This window comes from Bombina bombina, chromosome 3, assembly GCF_027579735.1.
Source record: "Bombina bombina isolate aBomBom1 chromosome 3, aBomBom1.pri, whole genome shotgun sequence".
In the NCBI taxonomy this organism is placed as follows: Eukaryota; Metazoa; Chordata; class Amphibia; order Anura; family Bombinatoridae; genus Bombina; species Bombina bombina.
In genome coordinates this window covers 1,278,522,205-1,278,546,730 of record NC_069501.1, presented here as the reverse complement: position 1 = coordinate 1,278,546,730, position 24,526 = coordinate 1,278,522,205, and the positions used below count along the sequence as shown (strand labels likewise).

General features: G+C 45.5%; 1 protein-coding gene across 2 annotated transcripts in view; it reads right to left on the bottom strand.

The window, feature by feature from the left end:
• Positions 1–407: 407 nt before the first annotated feature.
• LOC128654741 (ankyrin repeat domain-containing protein 50) overlaps positions 408–24,526 on the bottom strand; it is a 118,689-nt gene continuing 94,570 nt past the window's right edge. For both annotated transcript variants that reach the window (XM_053708839.1, XM_053708838.1), the window contains exons 4-5: positions 717–4,829; positions 408–500 (exon numbers count right to left, since the gene is read on the bottom strand). In XM_053708839.1, coding sequence (XP_053564814.1) covers positions 718–4,829 — 4,112 coding nt within the window. In that variant the 3' untranslated portion in view covers positions 408–500; position 717. The remainder of the gene's footprint in view (positions 501–716; positions 4,830–24,526) is intronic.

The following is a 24,526-nucleotide window of genomic DNA, read 5'->3' as shown; positions in this document are numbered from 1 at the left end:
GGCTGGCTGCTAAGATTTACATTCATGATTTTCAAATAAAGATAGCAAGATAACGAAAAAAAATGATAATAGGAGTAAATTAGAAAGTCGCTTGCTTAAAATTGCATGCTCTACCTGAATCATGAAAGAAAAAAAAATTGGGTTCAGTGTCCCTTTAAGCTAAATCATAACAAAACTGAGCACCTTATTCCCCCCCTCCTTTTTCCAAAATCCCCACCATCCAACTTTCTATAACTGTTGATTATAGCATTGTTACCCCAACCCTGCACACCTAATGTCACACTTGACTCAGATCTCTCATTCACTCCTCACATTCAGTCTTTGGCCAACTCCTGCCGTTTCCACCTTAAAAACATCTCTAAAATTTGCCACTTCCTTACATAAGATACAGCTAAGATATGAATCCATTATCGGCTGATCTTCCTTTCACTTCGCTCTTCTTCTGCTACACCTCTCTGCCAATCCCTTCATTGGCCTCCTATAGCCAATATGGTGATTTTCTACCAGGATTGGGGGCGGGGGGAGAGAAAGAGAGATGGGAATCATTTTATATAATGATTTTATGCGCTGTAGTTTAAAGCTGTGTGTCTGTGTCATATGTATACGTATGTATCTGACCTCTTGCGTGTGTCACACATACTTACAGTATATACAGCACACAAACAAGAAAGAATACATATATAATAATATTTATAGCAAAATAACATATTTCTCACCTCATAGTGGAGTTTCCTTTCTGTAGTTGAAACCACAGGTACGACCTTCAAATTGCAGTTTTATGGCCTGCTTCAAATGAAGTTGTGGGTCCATAGTGGTAATGGAGATAGGTGAGTCTGGCTTAATGCTTTCATTCTTGTACAAAGATTGCTCAGGGCCACCCGTATCTTTTGGAGAATGCAAAGATGTCACAGTTTTTATAGGTTGGTACACAAGGTCTCCAGTTTTCTTAGGAGAGTAAACAGGGTCAATAATTTTCTTGGGTGAGGAAACTTGATCTGTATTTTTCTTGGGTGAGTAAACTTTATCTGTATTTTTCTTGGGTGAGTAAACTTGATCTGTATTTTTCTTGGAGGAGTAAACTTGATATGTATTTTTCTTGGAGGAGTAAACTTGATCTGTATTTTTCTTGGAGGAGTAAACAGGGTCCCTAATTTTCGTATGAGAGTTTACTGTATCCACAATTTTCTTGGGACAGTAAACTGGATCAACAATTTTCTTAGGAGAGCAAACTGGATCAACAACTTTCTTAGGAGAGCAAACTGGATCAACAATTTTCTTAGGAGAGCAAACTGGATCAACAATTTTCTTAGGAGAGCAAACTGGGTCCATATTATTTTTGGAAGAGTAAACTGTGTCAACAATTTTGTTGGAAGAGTAAACTGTGTCCATATTTTTCTTGCAAATGTAAACGGTGTCAACTGGGCCGATATTTTTCTTGGGAGAGTTGACCACACATGTGTTGTTCTTGGGTGAATAAATTGGATCCATAACTTTAATGGTAGAGTGGACAAGGTCCACAGTAGTCTTGGGAGGGTAAACAGAATCTACAATTGGCTTAGAAGTGCTTAAAGATTTCTTGTGAGAGTTCAGTTGCTCCCCATTATCCAAAGTGTACCTGGGTGTTCTGATTTGTGTGGGAGAGTACACAGGGACACCAATCTTCTTATGATAAGATAAAGGACTGTTAAACTTAAAGTGTCCAGTTACGCTGGAGGAATAACCAGAGCTGCTGGTCTTGTGCTGAGTAAACTCAAGGCCACTTTCCCTTATTGGAGATGTCCCAGAGTAGCCACTGTCATAGGTCTTGTACACTGAACTCACATATTTTGGATTTGTAACTATACAATTTCTTTTTAGTTCAGATTCTAGAAAGTTTGAAAACTGGTTTCTTGATTGGTGCTTGATGGGTGACCCTGCCAGATGAGAGGTTGGAGAATCCTGAAGTTCCTGGCAGCTGATCATATCACTAAGTGCAGCAGTTTGTCTTGAGCGGCTTCGGGGCAATGAGTGTTGATGAACCTGCTGAGTAAAGGTCAGGCTGTCCATTGGCACAGTAGCTACTGAGTGGTAGGTAGATGAGGTCAAAACAGATCCTTGGGAGCTTTTTAGAGAGTTGTTTAGGGAGTAACTTCCGGTGGATACTGGGGAAAGTGTGGACCAGCTTCCTCCACCTTCTTCCATAGCCTCCTTTTCTGATGTGCCCTTCTCTGAGAACAGTCCCAAAGGTCCTTTATATGGGGGAACTCCATAATTTTCCAAGATATGTATGAGTCCTACATGCCCACGCTTTCCTGCAACACTTGTAGGGGTTCGACCATAGTGATCAGCATGATGGGGACTGGCCTTCCCCACTTCAAGCAGCACCTTTGCCAGTTCCTCATGACCTTCTTGAGCAGCAATACAGAGAGATGTGGCTCCCTGTGTGCATCGTGCATCCGCAAAGGCACCACTTTGCAGAAGTAGACGGGCAATATCAGCATGACCCCTCCAAGCAGCACAATGTAGAGGAGTGCGTCCCTCTTTGTCAAGGGCATTAGGGTTGGCTTTACCCCTCACCAGTAGAAGCTCAGTCATGCCCAGATCCCCCTGCCAGCTGCAGGCATGTAGTGCAGTACGTTCATCAAGGTCTCCTCCCTCAGGATCAGCCCCATGTTCAAGTAGTAACTGTGTCATTCCCATCAATCCCTCAAGTGCAAGCAGGTATATAATAGGTTTTCCTTGTTTGTCCTTTATATTTGGATTTGCTCCTCTTCTGAGAAGCAACTCTACTGCACCTTTGTGACCTCCAAGGGCTGCCAAGCATAGAGCCGTCCGTCCATCACTGGCATGTTGCTCAATGTGGGAACCACGGTTAAGCAACAATTCAATGCAACCTATGTGACCCTCCTGAGATGCCAAGAGCAGTGGAGTGTACCCCTCTCTATCTTTTACTCCAACTTTAGCTCCTCCATCAGTAAGTGCACAACAGGAGTTTCTTCTGCCTTCACAGGCAGCCCAATGTAAGGGAGTCCATCCTAACTGGTCTCGGTGATGCTCATTCAGACCCCTATCCAGTAGAACTCTTACTGCTTCTTCTCCTCCAGCTGCTGCAGCTGCAAATCCCAGAGCTGATCTCCCTTCCAGATCCGTGGCATCAGCTGCTGCACCCCAGAGTAGGAGGACTCTTACAGTTTCAGCATGGCCACCAGATGCCGCTGCAAGCAATGGTGTCATCTGTCCTCTCCCTGCTGTATCAGGATTTGCACCAGCCTCAAGGAGCAGTTCAGCAACCTCTGCCTGTCCCTCATAGGAAGCCACCAGCAATGGTGTCATCCCTTCATTGTCCTGCAGTTCTGGGTCTGCCCAATGCTCCAGTAAAAGAGAAATCAAATCTGGGTAATCATAGCCAGTGGGCACGCACAGACATGCCACTGCGAGTGCAGTGCGCCCCTCAGAGTCACACTTATTCACATCTGCACCCATTTCTAGGAGAAGATCAGCCACAGCTCTGTGCCCCATGTATGCAGCTGCCATAAGTGGAGTGCGGCCCTCTGAGTCTGCAAGATCAACTTGAGCACCAGCTTTTAACAAGGCTTTGACTGGACCCTCATGACCCCCCCAGGCAGCAGCTCTAATTGCAGTACGCCCGTCAGGTCCAGAAATATCAGGTTTAGCTCCAAATGCAAGCAACATCTCCACCACTTCTGTGTGACCTCCCCATGCTGCAGACCTTAAAGGAGTCCATCCACGGCTGTCTGTATGGTCAGGTTGAGCACCATTTTGTAGGAGGAGCTGCAATACACTGAGATGACCTTGGTGCGCTGCAAGCCCCAATGGAGTCTGTCCATCATCATCTATGACCTCTATATTTGCTCCTCTAGAAAGCAGCAAATTTATAGCCTCAAAATTTCCAGCATGTGCTGCAGCTGCCAGCATTGTACGCCCAGCTCTATCTTTCTGGTTCATTTCAGCACTGTTTTCTAATATAGTTGTCACACAGTCTCCCTTTTCTAGTGTTTTCCTGAAAGCAGTTGAGTTAGCCATGTCATAGTCCACAGAGAGATCAGCCCCAGCCATGAGCAGCAGTTGTAAGACATCCAGCTCCAAAGGGATCTCAGAAGTCAAACAGTCTGAAACTGGAGACCCTGTCCACATCAGCCAAAGAGCAAGATGTGATGGTTCAAGCCCTCTGATGTCAGACATAAGGAGGTGCCTGGCCAGCTGGTGCACCTCAGCAGGTTGCAGGTTTGGACCCTGTGCAGAGAGGCTCATGGCCAGCATGCTGCGCCCCTCTGATACATTACACAGATATTTCTGGGTGCAGTACTTCACATCTAGTAGCCATTCAGAGAAGCTATGGTGAAATGGCACAAGTACATTTTGAGAAGAGTTCAAAGGAAGCAGCATCCAAGAGATGGACTCTAAGCATTTGTTAAAATCATTGGTGCTCCAGCCTCTCATTTGCTTAGTCCATACAGCTCTGTGCAGTTCCAACACAGAAAGAGGCTTTGGGGAGGCCAGGATAACATTCAGCAGCGTCTGTACCTGGCAAAACTGCCTGCCAGAGAAATGTCGTTGGCATAGCCAGAGGTAGAGGCCATTCAAGGTTCCTGGGATATGGCGGATTTCTCGAAGGAGTATGGAGCCCTCAGACACACCATCCAACACACGCTCTAGATAGAGGAAGCAGCCATTGCTCTTGATGTGCAGCTGGTTGAGCATTTCTGCAGTGTCGATAGTCAAGTGATGACGCAAGGACTCCTCACGATCTAGGCGGCACAGGATGTACTGCTGGACATCACGAACAATATGAGCTTTCCTCAAATCATCTAGACAAAGCCTCCGGAAACCTGTTGGTACAAAAGGGGTTTAGAAATTTTTGTATAATGCCATTATCTTAGCATGTTTGAAGACTGGTGTTATATAAACAGTCTATAATAATAACTCACTTTCATGATTATTACGTATCGTGTAAGAAAAACAAATTCAATGTGTGTCTGTATGACTACTTGTGTATATAGATGTTTGCATGTGTGTATACTTTGAAAACAAAATTTATGCTTACCTGATAAATTTCTTTCTTTCCGGATATGGAGAGTCCACAACGTCATCAATTACTAGTGGGAATATCACTCCTGGCCAGCAGGAGGAGGCAAATAGCACCACAGCAAAGCTGTTAAGTATCACTCCCCTACCCATAATCCCCAGTCATTCGACCGAAGGGAAATGGGAAAAAAGGAATAACACAAAGGTGTAGAGATGCCTGATGTTTAGGAAAAAATAACTGTCTTAAATTAAGGGTGGGGTCGTGGACTCTCCATATCCGGAAAGAAATACATTTATCAGGTAACCATAAATTTTGATTTCTTTCCTAAGATATGGAGAGTCCACAATGTCATCAATTACTAGTGGGAACCAATACCCAAGATAGAGGACACAGATGACTAGGGAGGGAAAACAGGACAGGCAGACCTAAACAGAAGGCACCACCGCTTGAAGAACTTTTCTCCCCAAAAGAGGCCTCCCTTCTCATTTTCCTAGACGTGTCATTATTGAGAGGGATTTAGAGTTCCTTTTAAAAACCTCCCCCCTACAATGTTATCGGCGCACTGCGCATGCGCAAAACACGGTGTGGACAGACGAAAATTAGCTGTTAGAGCTGCACAATGAAGATACTGATAACGAAATATGGAATGGGGCAGGCGGCCATTTTAAACAGCCACAAGAGACAAAGGTAAGTACTAATACTTAGAAACGCTTTAGGCTACTAAATTAGGCTATAGTTCAAAATAATAATCATTAGCAAGTTTATAGGAATTACCTATTTGAAATTTTGGGTTGACTGTCCCTTTAATACGCAGGACCGCCTTATCTGCATGAAAGATAAGATAAGGCACATCACACTGCAAAGCCAAGAGTTCAGAGACTCTCCGAGCAGAAGAAATAGCAATAAGAAACAAAACCTTCCAAGATAACAACTTAATATCTATGGAATGCAAAGGCTCAAACGGAGCCTGCTGCAAAACTTTAAGAACAAGGTTAAGGCTCCAAGGAGGAGCAACAGGTATAAACACAGGCCTGATACTGACCAGGGCCAGCAAAAAGGTTGAACATCTGGCATGTCCGCCAGACGCTAGAGTAACAAAATAGATAAGGCAGAAATCTGACCTTTCAGAGAACTGACTGACAATCCTTACTCCAGACCTTCCTGGAGAAAAGACAAAATTCTAGGAATCCTAACCCTACTCCAAGAGTAGCCCTTAGATTCACACCAATAAAGGTATTAATGCCATACCTTATGGTAAATTTTACGAGTAACAGGTTTACAAGCCTAGATCATGGTCTCAATGACCGACTCAGAAAATCCCCGCCTAGACAGAACTAAGTGTTCAATCTCCAAACAGCCAGCTTCAGAGAAAAGATTTAGATGGAGAAAAGGACCCTGCATTAGAATGTCCTTCCTCAGAGGCAACCTCCAAGATGGAAGAGATGACATCTTCACTAGGTCTACATACCGGATCTTGCGAGGCCATGCAAGGGCTATTAGAATTACCAACGCTCTCTCATGTTTGATACGAGCAATGAATCGTGAGAGGAGCGCAAATGAAGGAAACAGGTATGCTTGACTGAAATCGCAAGGAACCGCCAGAGCATCTATCAAGGCGGCCTGCGGATCTCTTGACCTTGAACCGTACTTTGGAAGTTTGGCGTTCTGCCGAGACGCCCTCAGATCCAACTCCAGTGCCCTCCATTTCAGGGTTAATCCGGGAAGAAAAGTCTGTCTGCTTAGGAAATCCGCTTCCCATTTGTCCATTTCTGGAATGTGGATGGCAGATAGACAACAATTGTGAGCTTCCGCCCACGGAATAATCCGTGCCACCTCCTTCATGGCTAAGCAACTCTGAGTTCCTCCCTGGTGGTTGATGTAAGCCCCTGAGGTGATTTTGTCCAACTGGAACCAGATAAACAGGACTAAGGACAACTGAGGCCAAACTATCAGAGCATTGTAAATCGCTCTCAACTCCAAAATGTTTATGGGGAGTACAGACTCCTCCCAAGATCATAGTCCATGGCCTTTAACGAGTCCCAAACTGCTACCCAGCCAATCAGGCTGCTGTCCGTAGTCACAATCACAATCACTCCAGATTCACTTTCCATCCGTGGGAACGTAGAAAAGAAGAACGCACAAGAAGATCTCTGTAAGAGAGTTTTCATGTTGAAAAGATGGTGCCTGAACCAATATGTCGTCCAGGTAGGGTGTCACTGCAATTCCCCGAGACCTGATCACTGCCAAGAGAGCCCCCAGAAACTTTGTGAAAATTCTGGGAGCTGGGGCAAGGCCAAACGGATAAGCACAAAATGAAAGTGCTTGTCTAGAAAAGCGAATCTCAGGAACTGGTGATGATCCCTGTCAATGGGAACATGAAGATACGCATCCTTCAGGTCTATGGTCGACATGAACTGACCCTCTTGGACCAAAGGAAGAATGGAACAGATGGTTTCCATTTTGAAGTATGGTACCCTGAGAAACTCGTTTAGACACTTTGGGTCTAAAATGGGTCAAAAAGTTCCCTCTTTTTTGGGAACCACAAACAGATTTGAATAGAATCCTAGACCCTGTTCCCTTACTGGAACTGGAACAATCACTCCCAGGGAAGAAAGGTCCTGAACGTAGTTCAAGGATACCTCTCTTCTTACCTGGTCTGCAGATAATCTTGAGAGATGGGATCTGCCCCTGGGAGGAAAAGTTTTGAATATTATTTTGTAACCCTGAGATACTATGTCCACATCCCAAGGATCTGGGACAACTCATATCCATGCTTGGCAAAACAGGGAAAGCCTGCCCCTCACTTGATCCGATCCCGGACTGGGGCCAACCTTCATGCTGACTTAGACTAAGCTGAGGGTTTCTTTGATTGCTTCCCCTTGTTCCAAGACTGATTGGGCTTCCAAAAGGACTTGGACTGCTCCTGCTTGGAAGAGAGAGAGGAAGACTTGACCTTTGAAGTTACAAAAGGAACGAAAATTACTTTGACGTCCTTTAGGTCTGTTCTTCTTATCTTGTGGTAGAAAAGACCCTTTTCAACCCGTAATATCATAAATGATTTCTGTCAGACCAGGTCCAAACAAGGTTTTACCCTTGTAAGGAAACGCCAGAAGCTTGGACTTAGAGGTAACATCAGCTGACTAAGATTTTAGCCACAACGCCTTTCGGGCTAGGAGAGTGAAGCCAGACATCTTGGCTCCCAGCGTAATAACCTGCATGTAAGCATCAGAAATAAAGGAAATGGCTAGTCTGAAAGCCTTAATCCTATCTTGGATCTCCTTGTTAAAATTGATTCGGACAAGGCATCGTACTAATAAGATGCAGCACTTGCTACTGCGGAAATGCGAACTGCAGGTTGCCATTAAAGACCCTGATGAACAAACATCTGTTGCAAATAAGCCTCCAGCTTCTTGCCCTTAAAGGATCAGCTATTCTCGATAGGGATCATAGGTCTCATAACCAAAGTAGAAAAAGCCCCTTCTACTTTAGGGACCATGCACCATGAATCTTTAATGGAGTCAGCAATAGGCAAAATCTTTTTAACCCCTTAAGGACCACAGCACTTTTCCATTTTCTGACCATTTGGGACCAAGGCTATTTCTGCTGTGTTTGTGTTTAGCTGTAATTTTCCTCTTACTCATTTACTGTACCCACACATATTATATATCCTTTTTCTCACCATTAAATGGACTTTCTAAAGATACCATTATTTTCATCATATCTTATAATTTACTATAAAAAATTATAAAATATAATGAAAAAATGGAAAAAAAAAACACTTTTTCTAACTATGATTCTGTTACACGTCTACAACTACCAAAAAACACCCATGCTAAATAGTTTCTAAATTTTGTCCTGAGTTTAGAAATACCCAATGTTTACATGTTCTTTGCTTTTTTGCAAGTTATAGGGCAATAAGTACAAGTAGCACTTTGCTATTTCCAAACCACTTTTTTTGCAAAATAGTTACATTGGAACACTGATATCTGTCAAGAATCCCTGAATATCCCTTGACATGTATATATATATTTTTTTTAGAAGACAACCCAAAGTATTGATCTAGGCCCATTTTGGTATATTTCATACCACCATTTCACCGCCAAATGCGATCAAATAAAAAAAAATTAAATTTTTTCACAAACTTTAGGTTTCTCACTAAAATTATTTACAAACAGCTTATGTAATTATGGCACACATGGTTGTAAATGCTTCTCTGGGATCCTGGTTGTAAATGCTTCTCTGGGATCCCCTTTGTTCAGAAATAGCAGACATATATGGATTTGGCGTTGCTTTTTGGCAATTAGAAGGCCGCTAAATGCCGCTGCGCACCACACGTGTATTATGCCCAGCAGTGAAGGGGTTAATTAGGTAGCTTCTAGGGAGCTTGCAGGGTTAATTTTAGCTTTAGTGTAGAGATCAGCCTCCCACCTGAAACATCCCACCCCCTGATCCCTCCCAAACAGCTCTCTTCCTTCCCCCACAATTGTCCTCGCCATTTTAAGTACTGGCAGAAAGTCTGCCAGTACTAAAATAAAAGGTATCTATATTTTTTTTTTTTTAAAAAACACCAACATATTCTGCTGTGTAGGATCCCCCTGAGCCCCCAAACTCCCTGATCCCCCCCCAAACAGCTCTCTAACCCTCCCCCTCTACCTTATTGTGCGCCATCTTGGGTACTGGCAGCTGTCTAGAGTGGCTCTCTCTGAATCGGATGGCTAAAAAATGTTATTGCAGGATGCCTTAATATCGAGGCATCACTGCAATAACATGAAAGTGGCTGGAAGCGATCAGGATCGCTTCCACCACTTGAAAACGCCAACGACGTACAGGGTACGTCCTTGGTTGTTAAGGACCTTTTTTTGTAGGACGTACCCTGTACGTCATTGGACATTAAGGGGTTAAACACTGGAGACGGGTAGAAAGGTATCCCTGGCTACTCCCATACCTGTGAAATAATCTCCGTCACACGGACTGGAACAGTAAATACTTAGTATTTGTCAAGTTTACTAGATTTTTCAAGGTTGACTGCGACAGAGGAGTCTGAGTCATCCAATTAGCCAATACCTTCTTTAACAATACACAAAAGGTGTTCAAGCTTAAATCTGAAGATTACTTCTTCAACTTCAGACCAAGGATTTACCGAGGTAAACTCCTGAACAGAGTTATGAGGGAGGGCAAAGCATGTTTTCCTCTAAACACTCCCTAATGCAGGAAAAGCAGACAATGCCACAGATACCGCAGAAGATATCTGTGCAGCAATATCTACAGGCAAATAAACACCTTCAGGAGGCTGAGAGAAACCACAGGGCACTGCGTGTGACGCCATTGAGGCTTGGGACATTTGAGGAGAAAGTAGTGGCATTGCCTGAACAGCATCATCCTCAGAGACATTAGGCTCAGAGGGCAACAATATATCTCTACATATGAGAGTTCTAGCTAAGCAAGCAGCACAGAATTGCATAGTTGACGCAATTTTTGCCTCAAAACGTAGCAAGCACTTAATAAAAAACACAGAGTCTGCCATGTCCATAATTAAAAAACATAAATTATGCTTACCAGAAAAATTCCTTTCCTTCTGTATGAGGAGAGTCCACGGTATCATTCCTTACTTGTGGGAATACTGAACCTGGCCACCAGGAGGAGGCAAAGACACCCCAGCCATAGGCTTAAATACTTCCTCCACTCCTCGAGGGAACAAGGAACAGTAGGAGAAATATCAGGGTATAAATGGAGCCAGAAGAACAAAACAAAAATTTAGGTCAGCACAACGGAGAAAAACGGACGGGGGCCGTGGACTCTCCTCATACAGAAGGAAAGGAAATTATCTGGTAAGCATAAATTATGTTTTCCTTCTTAAAAAGGAGGAGAGTCCACGGCTTCATTCCTTACTTGTGGGAAACATATAACCAAGCTCTAGAGGACACTGAATAAAACGGGAGGGTAAAAAAGGAGAGGCAGACCCTAATCTGAGGGCACCACAGCCTGCAAAACTTTTCTCCCAAAGGATGCTTCGGCTGAAGCAAAAACGTCAAACTTGTAAAATTTTGAAAAGGTATGTAAGGAGGACCAGGTAGCCGCCTTACAAATCTGCTCCATAGAGGCCTCATTCTTGAAGGCCCAAGAGGAAGCCACTGCTCTAGTTGAATGAGTCTTAATCCTCTGAGGAGGCTTATGTCCCGCTGTTTAATATGCTAATCGAATAATGCTCCTCAACCAAAAAGATAAGGAAGTGGACAAGGCTTTCTGCCTCTTACGCTTCCCAGAATAGACAAAAACAAAGAAGAGGTCTGTCTAAACTCCTTAGTAGCTTGAAGATAGAACTTCAAGGCACGAACCACATCCAAATTATGAAGTAACCGCTTCTTTGAAGAGGAAGGGTTAGGACACAAGGAAGGAACAACAATCTCCAGATTGATGTTGCAATCTGAAATAACATTAGGAAGAAAACCTAACCCAGTACGAAGAACAGCCTTATCAGCATGGAATTCTAGGTAATGGAGCTCACATTGCAAGGCAGCCATCTCAGATACTCTGCGTGCCGAAGCAATAGCCAGTAGAAAGAGAACCTTCCAAGATAGAAATTTAATGTCAAGTCCGTGCATAGGCTCAAACGGGGCCCTCTGCAAAACCTTAAGAACAAGATTCAAGCTCCAAAGAGGAGCGCAAGATCGAAAAACACAGGTCTGATTCTAGTCAGAGCCTGAACAAAAGACTGGACGTCTGGAAGCTCAGCGAGCCTCTTGCGCAGTAAAACAGATAGGGCCGAAATCTGTCCCTTAAGGGAGCTAGCCGAAAGGCCCTTCTCCAGACCATCCTGGAGAAAAGAAAGAATCCTGGAAACCCTGACACTATGCTAGGGAAATCCACGCTCTTCACACCAGGATAAGTAGGTCCTTCACACCTTATGATAGATGTGACAAGTAACCGGATTACGAGCTTGAATGAGAGTATCAATAATTCTCTCAGAAAAACTTCTCTTGGCTAGGACTAAGCGTTCAATCTCCACACAGTCAGCATGAGAGATTTAGATTTTGATGAACAAAGGGACCTTGTTCCAGCAGATCCCTGCGACAAGGTAACCTCCACGGTGGAGATGAGGACATGACCACCAGGTCCGCGAATCACATCCTCCGAGGCCACGATGGAGCGATTAGAATCACTGATGCTCGCTCCTGCTTGATGCGGGCCACTACATGAGGTAGAAGTGGTAATGGCGGGAAACTGTAGATTAGACTGAACCTCCAAGGGACTACTAATGCATCTATAAGCTCCGCTTGAGGATCCCTGGCCTGCGACCCATATCTGGGTAGCTAGGAATTGAGTCAGGATGCCATGAGATCCATCTCCAATGTCCCCCATCTGCAAATCTCTGCAAACAACCCAGGATGGAGAGACCATTTGCCCGGATGAAAGGATTGTCTGCTGAGGAAATCTGCTTCCCAGTTGTCCACACCCAGAATGTGGATCGCTAACAGCGAGCAGTTGTGGGCCTCCGTCCATTCCAGAATTCGAGATACTTTCCTCATTGCTAGGGAGCTCCTCGTTCCCCCCTGATGGTTGATGTAAGCCACCGAGGTTATGTTGTCCGATTGGAATCTGATAAACTGGGCCGAACCCAGAAGAGACCAAGCATTCAGAGCATTGAAAATCACTCCCTTCCTGGCACCCCAAACAGCTCCCCATCCTGTGAGACTCGCATCCGTAGTCACAATCTCCCAGGATGGTCTCAAGAAGGATGTCCCTTGGTACAGGTGATCTGGACAGAGCCACCAAGAGAGCGATTCTCTTGACCGGTTGTCCAGAGAAATCTGTTGAAACAGATCCGAATGATTGACGTTCCACTGTCTCAGCATGCACAGCTGAAGAGGTCTGAGAATCTGGCAAAGGGGATGATGTCCATGCAGGACACCATAAACCCAATTACCTCTATACACCGAGCCACAGATGGCCTGAAGTAGGTCTGGAGGGCAAGACAATTGGAAGTTGGCTTTGTAACGTCTCTAGTCTGTAAGAAATATCCTCATGGATATAGAGTTTATCATCGTACCCAGGAACTCCACCCTTGTACTGGGAATAAGAGAACTCTTTTCTAAGTTTATCTTTCATCCATGATCGAAGAAGAGAAATAAGGGCTTTTGAATGGCCAGACGACAGGACAGTGCTTGAACCAAAATATCGTCTAAGTACGGCACCACTGCAATCCCTCAGGTTGTGGCCACTGCGAGCAGAGCCCCCAGAACCTTCATAAAAACACTTAGTTTTAGCAGTAGCTAGACCAAACAGAAGAGCAATAAACTGGAAGTGTTGATCCAGGAGCGCAAATCTTAGGTACTTGAAGTGTTCCTTGTGTATAGGGATATGAAGGTAGGCTTCCTTTAGGTCTATGGTTGTCATGAATTGACCTTCCTGGACTAAGGGAAGAATGGACCTTATTGTCTCCATCTTGAACGAGGGAACAGACAGGAATTTGTTTAAGCACTTTAGGTCCAGAATCGGACAAAAAGTACCCTCCTTCTTTGATACCATAAAAAGGTTTGAGTAGTAACCCAGACCTCTCTCTGCTGGAGGTACCAGTACAATGACCCCCAAGGAGGAGCGATCCCTCACACACCCTAGAAAAGCTTCTCTCTTTTCTGACCTTGAAGACAGGTTTGATAAGAGGAATCTGCCCCTGGGAGGATGAGACTTGAAACCTATCCTGTATCCCTGAGCGATGACCTCTAGTACCCACAGGTCTTGCACGTCCCCAAACCAAGCTTCCGAAAATAGATATAGTCTGCCCCCTACCAGATCTAAGGCCGGATCGGGGGCTGCCCCTTCATGCCGACTTTGACTCGGCAGGCTTCTTGTGACTGCTAATGCTTTCAAGAGGGCTGCTGACATTGAGATTTGTCAGAACGAAGATGGGAGACAAGTCTAGACTTCAAAGGCATGTCCACAGACCAAGACTTCAAACAGTGCCAGTGCCCTACGGGCTAGCACAGAAAAACTTGAAGCCTTGGCATTCAGGTGAATAATCTGCATACTAGCATCACAAATAAAGGAATTAGCTACCCTTAAAGGAATAGTCTAGTAAAAATTTAACTTTCATGTTTCAGATAGAGCATGCAATTTTAAGCAACTTTCTAATTTACTCCTATTATCAATTTTGCTTCGTTCTGTTTGTATCTTTTTTTGAAAAAGCAAGAATGTAAGCATAGGAGCCAGACCATTTTTGGTTCAGCACCTGGGTAGAACTTTCTGATTGGTGTCTAAATGTAGCCACCAATCAACAAGCGTTACACAGGTGCTGAACTAAAAATGGGCCGGCTCCTAGGCTTACATTCAAATAAAGATACCAAGAAAACGAAGAAAATGTGATAATAGGAGTAAATTAGAAAGTTGCTTAAAACTGCATGCTCTATCTGAATCATGCTCTATCTGAATCATGAAAGTTTAATTTTGACTAGACTATTCCTTTAATGCCTTCATTTTTTCCTGGATTGCATTTAGGAGACACTCCACCTCAATTCAGATAAGGAGTCGCACCAGTAGGTCACCGCTCCAGAAACCGCAGCAACAGCCGCTGCCGGTTCAAACAAATATCCCCTATGTTGAAACATCTTTCTTAAAAGAGTTTCCAGCTTCCTATCCATGGGCTGCTCAAGAGGGATAGTAGTGCGCTTAGCAAGTGTGGAGATTGTGCCATCCACCTTAGGAACGGAACCCCACAACTCCAATTTAGAGTACGGAACCTGGAATAATTTCTTAAAAGAAGAACGGGAAAAAGAAGAACCAAGTCTTTCCCATTCATTCTTAATAATGTTCGCCATCTTTACGGGAACCGGGAAAGCCTGTGGTACAACCCTGTCCTCGTAGAATTTATCTAATTTAGGAATGCAGGGTTCCTCAGGTAATTTAGGTTCTGGAACCTCTAAAGTAGCCAACACTTCCTTTAGCAGAAAGCGTAAGTGTTCAATCCTGTCAGGGTGCCAGGAATCAGACTGAGACAAGAATTGCAAAAATAATCACACCTTGATTAATAGTCCACAAGTCAAATAACAAGCCAGGAATCAAAACCAGAGCTGGTAGTCAGACGAGCCGAGTCAGGAGCCAAAGCGAGTAGTCAGACGAGCCGGAATCAGGAACAAGGAGAACAGCAGAGTTAGGAACAAGCCAGGGATCAGGAACCAGGAGGAACGTCAGACAGCCAGGTAATACACAGGAGCTCTCACAAACAGGTCTGAGACAACGCAGGGGCAAAGCATACTGAACAGAGGCCCTTTAAATAATAAGTGACGTCATCACAATTCTGAGACTGCATCCTGTCTCACACGGATGATGTACACCAGTCTGGCCATAAAAGGAAGTGCAGGAAATTAGCAGCCTCACACACTATGCACCAGAGTCAGCAAGAGAGGTGAGAAAAATGGCTGCCAGTAGCACATGGCAAACAAAACGGGGAAAGAACCCTGACAGTACCCTCCCCAACAACAACAGACCATAGCCCCTCCAGTGAACCAAATACTGTACGCGGCCCATACGACATACGAGAGACAATAATGCTGCTGACCTCATACTCCTCATGGTTGTCAACAAAGATAGGACGGGGACGAGGCAACACAATGGTAAACCGATTACAAACCAAAGGTTTCAAGAGGGAGACATGAAAAACATTGGAGATGCGCATTGCAGGAGGAAGGTCAAGAGCGTAGGCCACAGGATTGACCCGTTGGAGTATTCGAAAAGGACCAACATAATGGGGAGCCAGTTTATTGGAAGGCACACGAAGATTCAAATTGCGGGAGGACAGGCAAACTCTCTCACCGACCTGGTAGGAAGGCGCGGGCAGACGCCTACGAACAGCCTGGAACTTTTGGCGCTGCATAGAACGATGAAGGTAATCCTGAATCTGCACCCACGTGGAATGGAGTTGCCAGAGATGCTCCTCCAAAGCCGGAATACCTTGAGACATGAATGAATCGGGCAACAAGGATGGTTGAAACCCATAATTCGCCATGAACAGGGATAACTTGGAGGGAGCATTAATAGCACAATAAGAGCAAACTCTGCCCAAGGTAACAGTTCAGACCAATTATTGTGGTGATCTGAGACATAGCAATGGAGGAACTGTTGCAGAGCTTGATTAGACCGTTCCGCAGCCTCAATGGATTGAGGGTGATATGCTGAGGAGAAGGAAAACTGGATCCCCATTTGAGCACAAAAGGAACGCCAAAATCTAGAGACAAACTGGCTACCCCGATCCGACACTTGGGTAACCCATGTAAACGGAAGACCTCCCGGGCAAAAATTGAAGCAAGCTTCTGAGCGGTAGGCAACTTCTTCAAGGTAATGCACTGTGACATTTTAGAAAAATGGTCAAAAACCATAAGGATAACAGTAATGTCATTGGAAACAGGGAGCTCGACAATGAAGTCCATGGAAAGATGTGTCCAAAGAAGCTCACCATTAGCAATAGGTTGAAGAAGATCCACAGGAAGACGTCGAGGAGTCTTATTCTGTGCACAAACTGAGCAGGAGGCAACATACGCAGCAACATCAGAACGAAGACCTGGCCATCAGAATTGTTGAGTGACAGACCAAATCATTTGGTTCTTGTCTGGGTGACCTGCGGCTTTAGGATAGTGGTAAGTGTGCAAAAGTTAAGTTCAAAGATTCTCAGGAACAAAACACTTACCACTAGGTTTCTCAGGCGGTGCATTGGTTTGTGCAGCCAGGATTTCCTCCCCCAAGGGAGAAATCAAATTAGTACGTATGGTAGCGAAAATATGGTCAGGAGGTATATTACAGAGGGGAAAATTGTTGAGAGAGGGCATCAGCCTTAACATTACTACTACCAGGCAGGTAGGAAACCACATAATTAAACCAAGACAAAAATAGCACCCATCTGGCCTGTCGGGGCGACAAACGTTTTGCTTCAGATATGTGGCAAACCTAGCCACTTCTGGACTATAACGTAAGAAAGGTTGTCTGTGACAGACCCTTCGGTCAGGACTGAAAGTGTTAACTTTATTTTCTAACCACAAGTGGCTGGCTCCAGCTACAATCTAATTAATGCTTAGCATTCTATTGTCTGATCACCCCCAGAGAGAAACGCCTAAGTGATAAGGAGAGTCAAGAGTGTCCTGTGGTTGAAGTGTTTAAGTAATATAATCCTATTGTATCATGTCAAGGGCGCTTCTCCCTTTTATCTAATGTACAACATTCTTTCCACCCCCATCTGGGGGGGGGGGGGTCAAAAACCTGTATAAATCTGTATGCTGCCTTCAAATAAAGTGTTATTCTGTTTAAAACCTGAAAACTGGCTGGGTTGTGAACTGCTGATTCCCTATGCAGGACATTGTTCCCTGGTGTTAACCCTTGGTATCCGGTTGGTACCGTTACAATTGGTGGCAAGCGACGGAATGAACCTTATCGCCCAGAAGAGCAACTACACAAGCCAGTAACCTCAGGAAGAGGGGGATTACTACAATACTGACTAAGATGGAAGGAGTACCAGGGACCGAAGTGAATGGAGATGGATTATTCTAAGCTAAAGAGACAAACGTAAAAGGAACTGCTAGAAGCCAGGGGAAATATAGGCAGCAGCAAACCCAAGGCTATATTAATTGCTGAGCTGATGGAGGGAGACAGAGCTCGCAGCGCTACGCCTCCAGCAGCCATGGAGGAGACCCTATACCAGAGGGAAATGAGGACCAGGCTGGAATTTTTACCCCAACCTGTACCACGGGATATGCTATCCGTGGTAATGGCAGATGTGCAGGAGTACGTGATGGCACACAGTCCGCGGAATGCATCCTCCCGAGCAGAATCCATTTTGGACGCACTCAGCAACCCAGTAAGACCCAAAATCCCATACCATGCATTTAAAATGTTTTGTGAGGAGAAGGATGAGATTGATGGGTATTTACAGGATTTTGAGAGACTGTGCGAGTTACATGATTTGGAGCAGTCCGTATGGGTGCCGGTGCTAGCAGGCAAGCTAGCCGGTAGGGCAGCGGAAGCGTATCGCGCTGTACCCAGGGAGGACAGCAAGGATTACGCTAAAGTGAAGAGAGCGATCTTGGAAAGATATGCCATTACCTCAGAGGCATACCGGCGCAAGTTTAGAGGCCTGCGCAAGCCAGAAAGAGATTCCCATGCAGAGTGGGCCCACAAGCTGGATCAAGCATCTCAGGGGTGGATACAGGCCAGCCAAGCTACCACCATGGAAGAATTGCGACAACTGATGCTGTTGGAGCAATTCTTTAACGGCTTGTCCCCAGAAGCCCAAGAATGGGTGAGAGATCGAAAACCCCTCACCTTAACCGAAGCAGCCAGATTAGCAGACCAGCATTTTGATGCCAGGAGGCACCATGGACTACAGCCTAACAACAGACGGGCTAATATACAATGCCACACCTGCAAGCAGTGGGGACATATGGCACGTGAGTGCACCCAAAATCGGAGCAGACAAGCTTGGAACCAGGTCAGACAGAACCTGGCCCCAAGGGCGGCTGCTCACCATTACCAAACGGAGCCAGCCGCTCATGAGGTGTTGAGCACCCAAGCCGAGGAACCCCTGGGAATTCTGCATGAGGTGATGTCGGTCCAGGGACTTCGGGATTCGGGAGCTACTTTAACCCTGATAGCTCCCCATTTGGTGCCGGATACAGCACCCACTGGCGGATCCGTGGCAGTACGAGGGGCAGGGGGAGCAGTATACCGATTGCCCACTGCTAGAGTGGAGTACAGACCCCCAGTCACCCCAGCAGCTGCCAGTTACCAACCCCCGGCGCACCGCTATACCACACGGCCTCCGGCCACGAACTACCCTCAGAGAGCCCGGTTCAATTCGCGGGGCTACTCACAACCTATTCGGTGCTTTGGATGTAAGCAACTAGGGCACAAAAGACCAGAGTGTCCCCTAAATGCAGCGAATCAAGCACAGTCCTGGAGAAGACCCGCTGGCGGAATCCCACATAAACCTCAGCCTGTGGCCCGCTACGTAGAGGCGCCAGAATGCTGGGGCAGCCTACATGAAGCAGACCCCGTGCAAGCTGCCCACCGGAATAACCGGCAACGGGTTAAAGTGAATGGGAAGGAGGTCAGTTGTCTACGGGATACTGGTGCTACCATGACCTTGCTTCAAGAGAACTTGGTGCCTGAGAAACAGCACACTGGAGACACTGTGGCTGTGAGGGTAGCAGGGGGCACTGTGTTCCGCCTACCTGTTGCCAGGGTACATTTGGATTGGGGAGTGGGCGCTAGACTTGTGAATGTGGGGGTCAAGAAGGACTTACCTGCTGATGTTCTCCTTGGAAATGACTTGGCCCCCCTTGTTTCTGCCTATGCTCCCATGGATCCCGCTAATGTTAACCCTGTGACTACCCAAGCCCAGTCCCTCCGGGAAGAGACGCTTCCATGTTTGGGGTGGGGGCAGTACTGAGCCAAGTTGGAGCAGATGGCGGAGAACACCCTGTAGCTTACTTGAGCCGAAAGTTGTTGCCCCGGACATCCCCAAGCCGATCCGTTGGGATCAGACTGTGTATGCCGGCTTGGTTCTGGGGGAGCATTGTGGCAAACCTAGCCACTTCTGGACTATAACGTAAGAAAGGTTGTCTGTGACAGACCCTTCGGTCAGGACTGAAAGTGTTAACTTTATTTTCTAACCACAAGTGGCTGGCTCCAGCTACAATCTAATTAATGCTTAGCATTCTATTGTCTGATCACCCCCAGAGAGAAACGCCTAAGTGATAAGGAGAGTCAAGAGTGTCCTGTGGTTGAAGTGTTTAAGTAATATAATCCTATTGTATCATGTCAAGGGCGCTTCTCCCTTTTATCTAATGTACAACATTCTTTCCACCCCCATCTGGGGGGGGGGGGGGTCAAAAACCTGTATAAATCTGTATGCTGCCTTCAAATAAAGTGTTATTCTGTTTAAAACCTGAAAACTGGCTGGGTTGTGAACTGCTGATTCCCTATGCAGGACATTGTTCCCTGGTGTTAACCCTTGGTATCCGGTTGGTACCGTTACAAGATAGATAAGTTAAATTCTTGTGGTCAGTAAGAATGAGCACTGGCAAGCTAGTAACCTCGAGAAGATGCCTCCATTCCTTGAGTGCCAAAATTATAGCCAGTAATTCCCTGTCGCCAATTTCATAATTGCAGTCAGCTGGAGACAATTTCTTAGAGAAGAAACCACACGGATGCAAGGAACCGTCAGGTGTAGGACGTAAAGACAAGAGGGCACCTACTCCAGTCTCAGACGCATCGACCTCAAGAAAGAAAGGCAGGACAGGGTTAGGATGAGCCAGAACTGGAGCGGCATGCAAAGGCAGTCTTAAGACTATCAAAGGCCTTAATGGCAGTAGGTGACCAATGGAGTGGATCATTCTCTTTACGGGTCATGTCTGTGATAGGTTTGACCAAGGAAGAAAAGTTTTTAATAAACTTTCTATAGTAATTGGTGAACCCCAAAAACAATGAATAGACCGAAGACCAACTGGACGAGGCCACTGCAGAACTGCAGATAACTTGTCAGGATCCATGCAGAACCCTGCAACGGAGATAACATAACCTAGGAAGGTTACCTGAGTCTGATGGAACCCACATTTCTCGAGTTTACAAAACAGGCCATTCTCACGTAGTCTCTGAAGAACCCGTGTAACATCAGAACGAAGAGCTTCAAGTGTGGGTGAGTGTATGAGGATGTCGTCCAAGTACACCACAACACACTGTTGCAACATATCTCGTAGGACATCATTAATACATTTCTGGAAAACAGCAGGAGCATTACATAGGCCAAAGGGCATTACAAGATACTCATAATGCCTGCTCCTGGTGTTAAATGATGTTTTCCATTCGTGGCCCTCCTTGATCCTAACGAGATTGTATGCTCCTCTCAAATCAAGTTTAGTAAAGTAGCTCCCTTGAGGTGGTCAAAGAGTTCCGTAATGAGCGGAATAGGGTAAGCATTCTTAATGGTAAGATGATTGAGACCCCTATAATCGATGCATGGTCTTAACTCGCCACCCTTTTTCTTCACAAAGAAGAAGCCAGCCACTGCAGGAGAGCAGGATTTGCGGATGACCCCCGCAACAGAGCATCTGCAACATACTCCTCCATAGCACAAATCTATGCAACAGACAGAGGGTAAACCCGGCCCTGAGAAGGAATGGCTCCGGGTTGCAGGTCTATGGCACAATCGTAAGACCAGTGAGGAGGCAATGTACCGGCATGCACCTTGTCAAAAACGTCTAGGAATGCTCGGTACTCCTCTGGAAATTGAGATACCGAAGAAGTGTACAAGACTTTAACTGGTTTCCGAAGACAAGTGGAAACACATTGCGGAGACCACGACAAAATTTCGGACCTGTGCCAGTTGAGACTAGGATTGTGCTTTTGGAGCCAGGGATAACCCAGAACAACCAGAGAATGTGGAAAGTTTATCACCTGGAACTGGGGGGTTTCAAAATGGAGAGCCCCAACAGCCATGGATAACGGAGCAGTTTTGTGAGTAACGAGTGCGGGTTGAAGGGGCCTGCCATCAATGGCCTCAATAGCAAGCGGAACAGACCAAGGGAAAACCGGAATAGAGAGCTTTGATACAAAAGCACTGTCAATGAAATAGCCCGCAGCACCAGAGTCTGGGTGACTATGGAGGAGTCCACCCAGAAAAGGACAACCATGACCAAAGGTTTCTCCTTTAGCGGTTCCGGGGACGAGGATAAACCACCCAAGGTCTGCCCCCAACAGGACCTTAGGTGTGAGCATTTCCCGGACGTGTAGAACAAGACTTCAAAAGGTGGCCCTGTAACCCACAATAGAGGCAGAGCCCCTCCTTCCTCCTAAAGGCCCTCTCCGCCGCATAGAGACGCGTGAATCCCAACTGCATCGGCTCAGCAGTACCTGGTGACTCTGGAACAGGAGGCATGGGAGGAGAGGGAGGCATGGGTGGAAATTAACACGTAGGAGACAACGGAAAAGGAGGCTTCCGCAAGTGCTCCTTGAAAGAGGGCCTCTCACTTAGTCTGATGTCAATTAGGATAAAAAAAAGACACCAATGCCTCGAGATCTTCTGGTAAATCTCTGGCAGCAACTTCGTCTTCAATCGCATCAGAGAGCCCATGAAAGAAGGCGGCAACAAGGGTTTCATTGTTCCAACCTACCTCTGCAGCAAGCGTACGGAAGTCAATGGCATACTGAGCAACAGAACTTGCACCTTGCTAAATGGATATGAGTCGTTTAGCACCAGAGGAGAAGCGAGCCGGAACATCAAATACCCTTCGAAAGGAGACCACAAATTCAGGGTAATTTGAAATCACAGATTTATTAGTCTCCCACAAGGGATTAGCCAAGGCAAGAGCTGTGTCAGAGTAACAAGATGAGAAATCCCACCTTAGCTCTGTCAGAGGGAAACGCCTGAGGTAACATGTCAAAGTAAATGCCCACCTGGTTCAAAAACCATCTGCACTGAATAGGATCGCCTCCATATCCTCCAGGTAGAGGTACAGAACCGGACATGCTCCTGGTAGGCAAAGGTGCAGCAGCGGAAACAGGAGCAGCCATAACTTGCGGGACACTTTGGTCCAAATGTGCAGTGTGAGTGAGCAGGGTTTGCAGGGCTAGTGCAATTTGATTCAAGCGGTGATCCTGTTCATCCATCCTGGAAATTAAGGCAGGTAAACGTGGATTATTAGCACCATCAGGATTCATGGCCCTTGCGTAATGTCAGGGTGCCAGGAATCAGACTGAGACAAGAAGTGCAAAAATAATCACACCTTTATTAATAGAAAAAAAAAATTCCACAAGTCAAATAAGCCAGGAATCAAAACCAGAGCTGGTAGTCAGATGAGCCGAGTCAGGAGCCAAAGCGAATAGTCAGACGAGCCGGAATCAGGAACAAGGAGAACAGCAGAGTCAGGAACTGTCAGGGATTCTATGTAATTGAAGTACTTTTCCTTTAAATCTCCTGCTTGTCTTTGGGACCTGCCCCCTTTACCTTTATAGGTAACTTCCTCCCTAGGCATTGTGCTTAGTGTTTTGTTGCTGTGCAACCTGTCAGCTGCATTAACCTGAGCCTTGCACTGGATTACACTTGTGTGAAACTTTTCCAGAGACTAACTTTTCTATTTTGTTTGTTACAAGTTCTAGGGTGAAAAACTCTGTATTTATACTTTCTGCAGTGCTACCTGAACCTTCACTTAAAATCAACTTACAGCTTCTTAAAGACCGGACAACAGCTGTTCTGAACAGCACCAAAGATTACCAGGATTTCCCATTCGCTCTGATCAGGAGGATTCAGGTACTCACGTTGCTATTTATAATCTGCTAGTTTGTCAGTAATGATTTCTTTGTTTTCACTGCTATATTGAAACTGCAACAGCTCATCACCTGCTCTGACATCACTAGCTCACCTGTAATCAAGGAAGCTGTTCTCTGAACAGTAAAACTCCTCCTCCTCCTTACTCTCTGCAGCTTGCAGCTCCTGAACTCTGTAAGTTTCCTTTCTGATAACAAACTACAATTTGTTTAACAACTGTGAATCTCTTACCAAAGAAAATTAACTTGTTCAGCACCTGTGTATTACAAAAGACCTCCCAGGGGGAATCATTCCTTCCTGTCTTAAAGGCACACCACCTGGTGTTACTTAGAAACCTCATTCATTCTGAAATATATTTGGGACACTTTCACTTACCATAGTGTTCTCAAACTTCAGAGGAGTGACACAAACAAAATTCTCTACACATAATCTGCAGTTGTGTTCCACTGAACTCTTCACTTGTTGCAAATCATTACAGGAACAAGCCAGGGATCAGGAACCAGGAAGGACGTCAGACAGCCAGGTAATACACAGGAGCTCTCACAAACAGATCTGAGACAACACAAGGGCAAAGCATACTGAACAGAGGCCCTTTAAATAATAAGTAATGACATCACAATTCTGAGACTGCATCCTGTCTCACACGGATGATGTACACCAGTCTGGCCATAAAAGGAAGTGCAGGAAATGAGCAGCATCACACAGTATGCACCAGAGTCAGCAAGAGAGGTGAGTAAAATGGCTGCCAGTAGCGCATGGCAAACAAAACAGGGAAAGAACCCTGACAAATCCTAAATCTAAAGTCTGGTTCCTCTGCAGCTGGAGGTTTAGAGGCAGCAGATTCCAACCCAGAAAGAACATCCTCCAAATTATCAGTGGTGTTGTCATCAGCGGATAATTTAGTATCCGATAAATCCAATAAGCTAGTAGATGACCCATGGGAAGCTTAGCAATATTTAACCTTTCGCTTACACTTAGCAGGGCAAGGTAAAACACTAAAGGCAACAGACACTGCCGTCTGTAACTGTTCAGTAAAGTCTGGTGGTAAAAAGGCCCCTCCACGTGGAGGATTAGGAGTGCTACAGGAAGCTGCATGTGCATTAGGAGATGACTGTAGGGTACGCACCTCACGGGACAGAGACTCCTCAGAGGTGAAAGGCTCAGTAGTACTAACCATATTAGCTTTCTTAGATAAA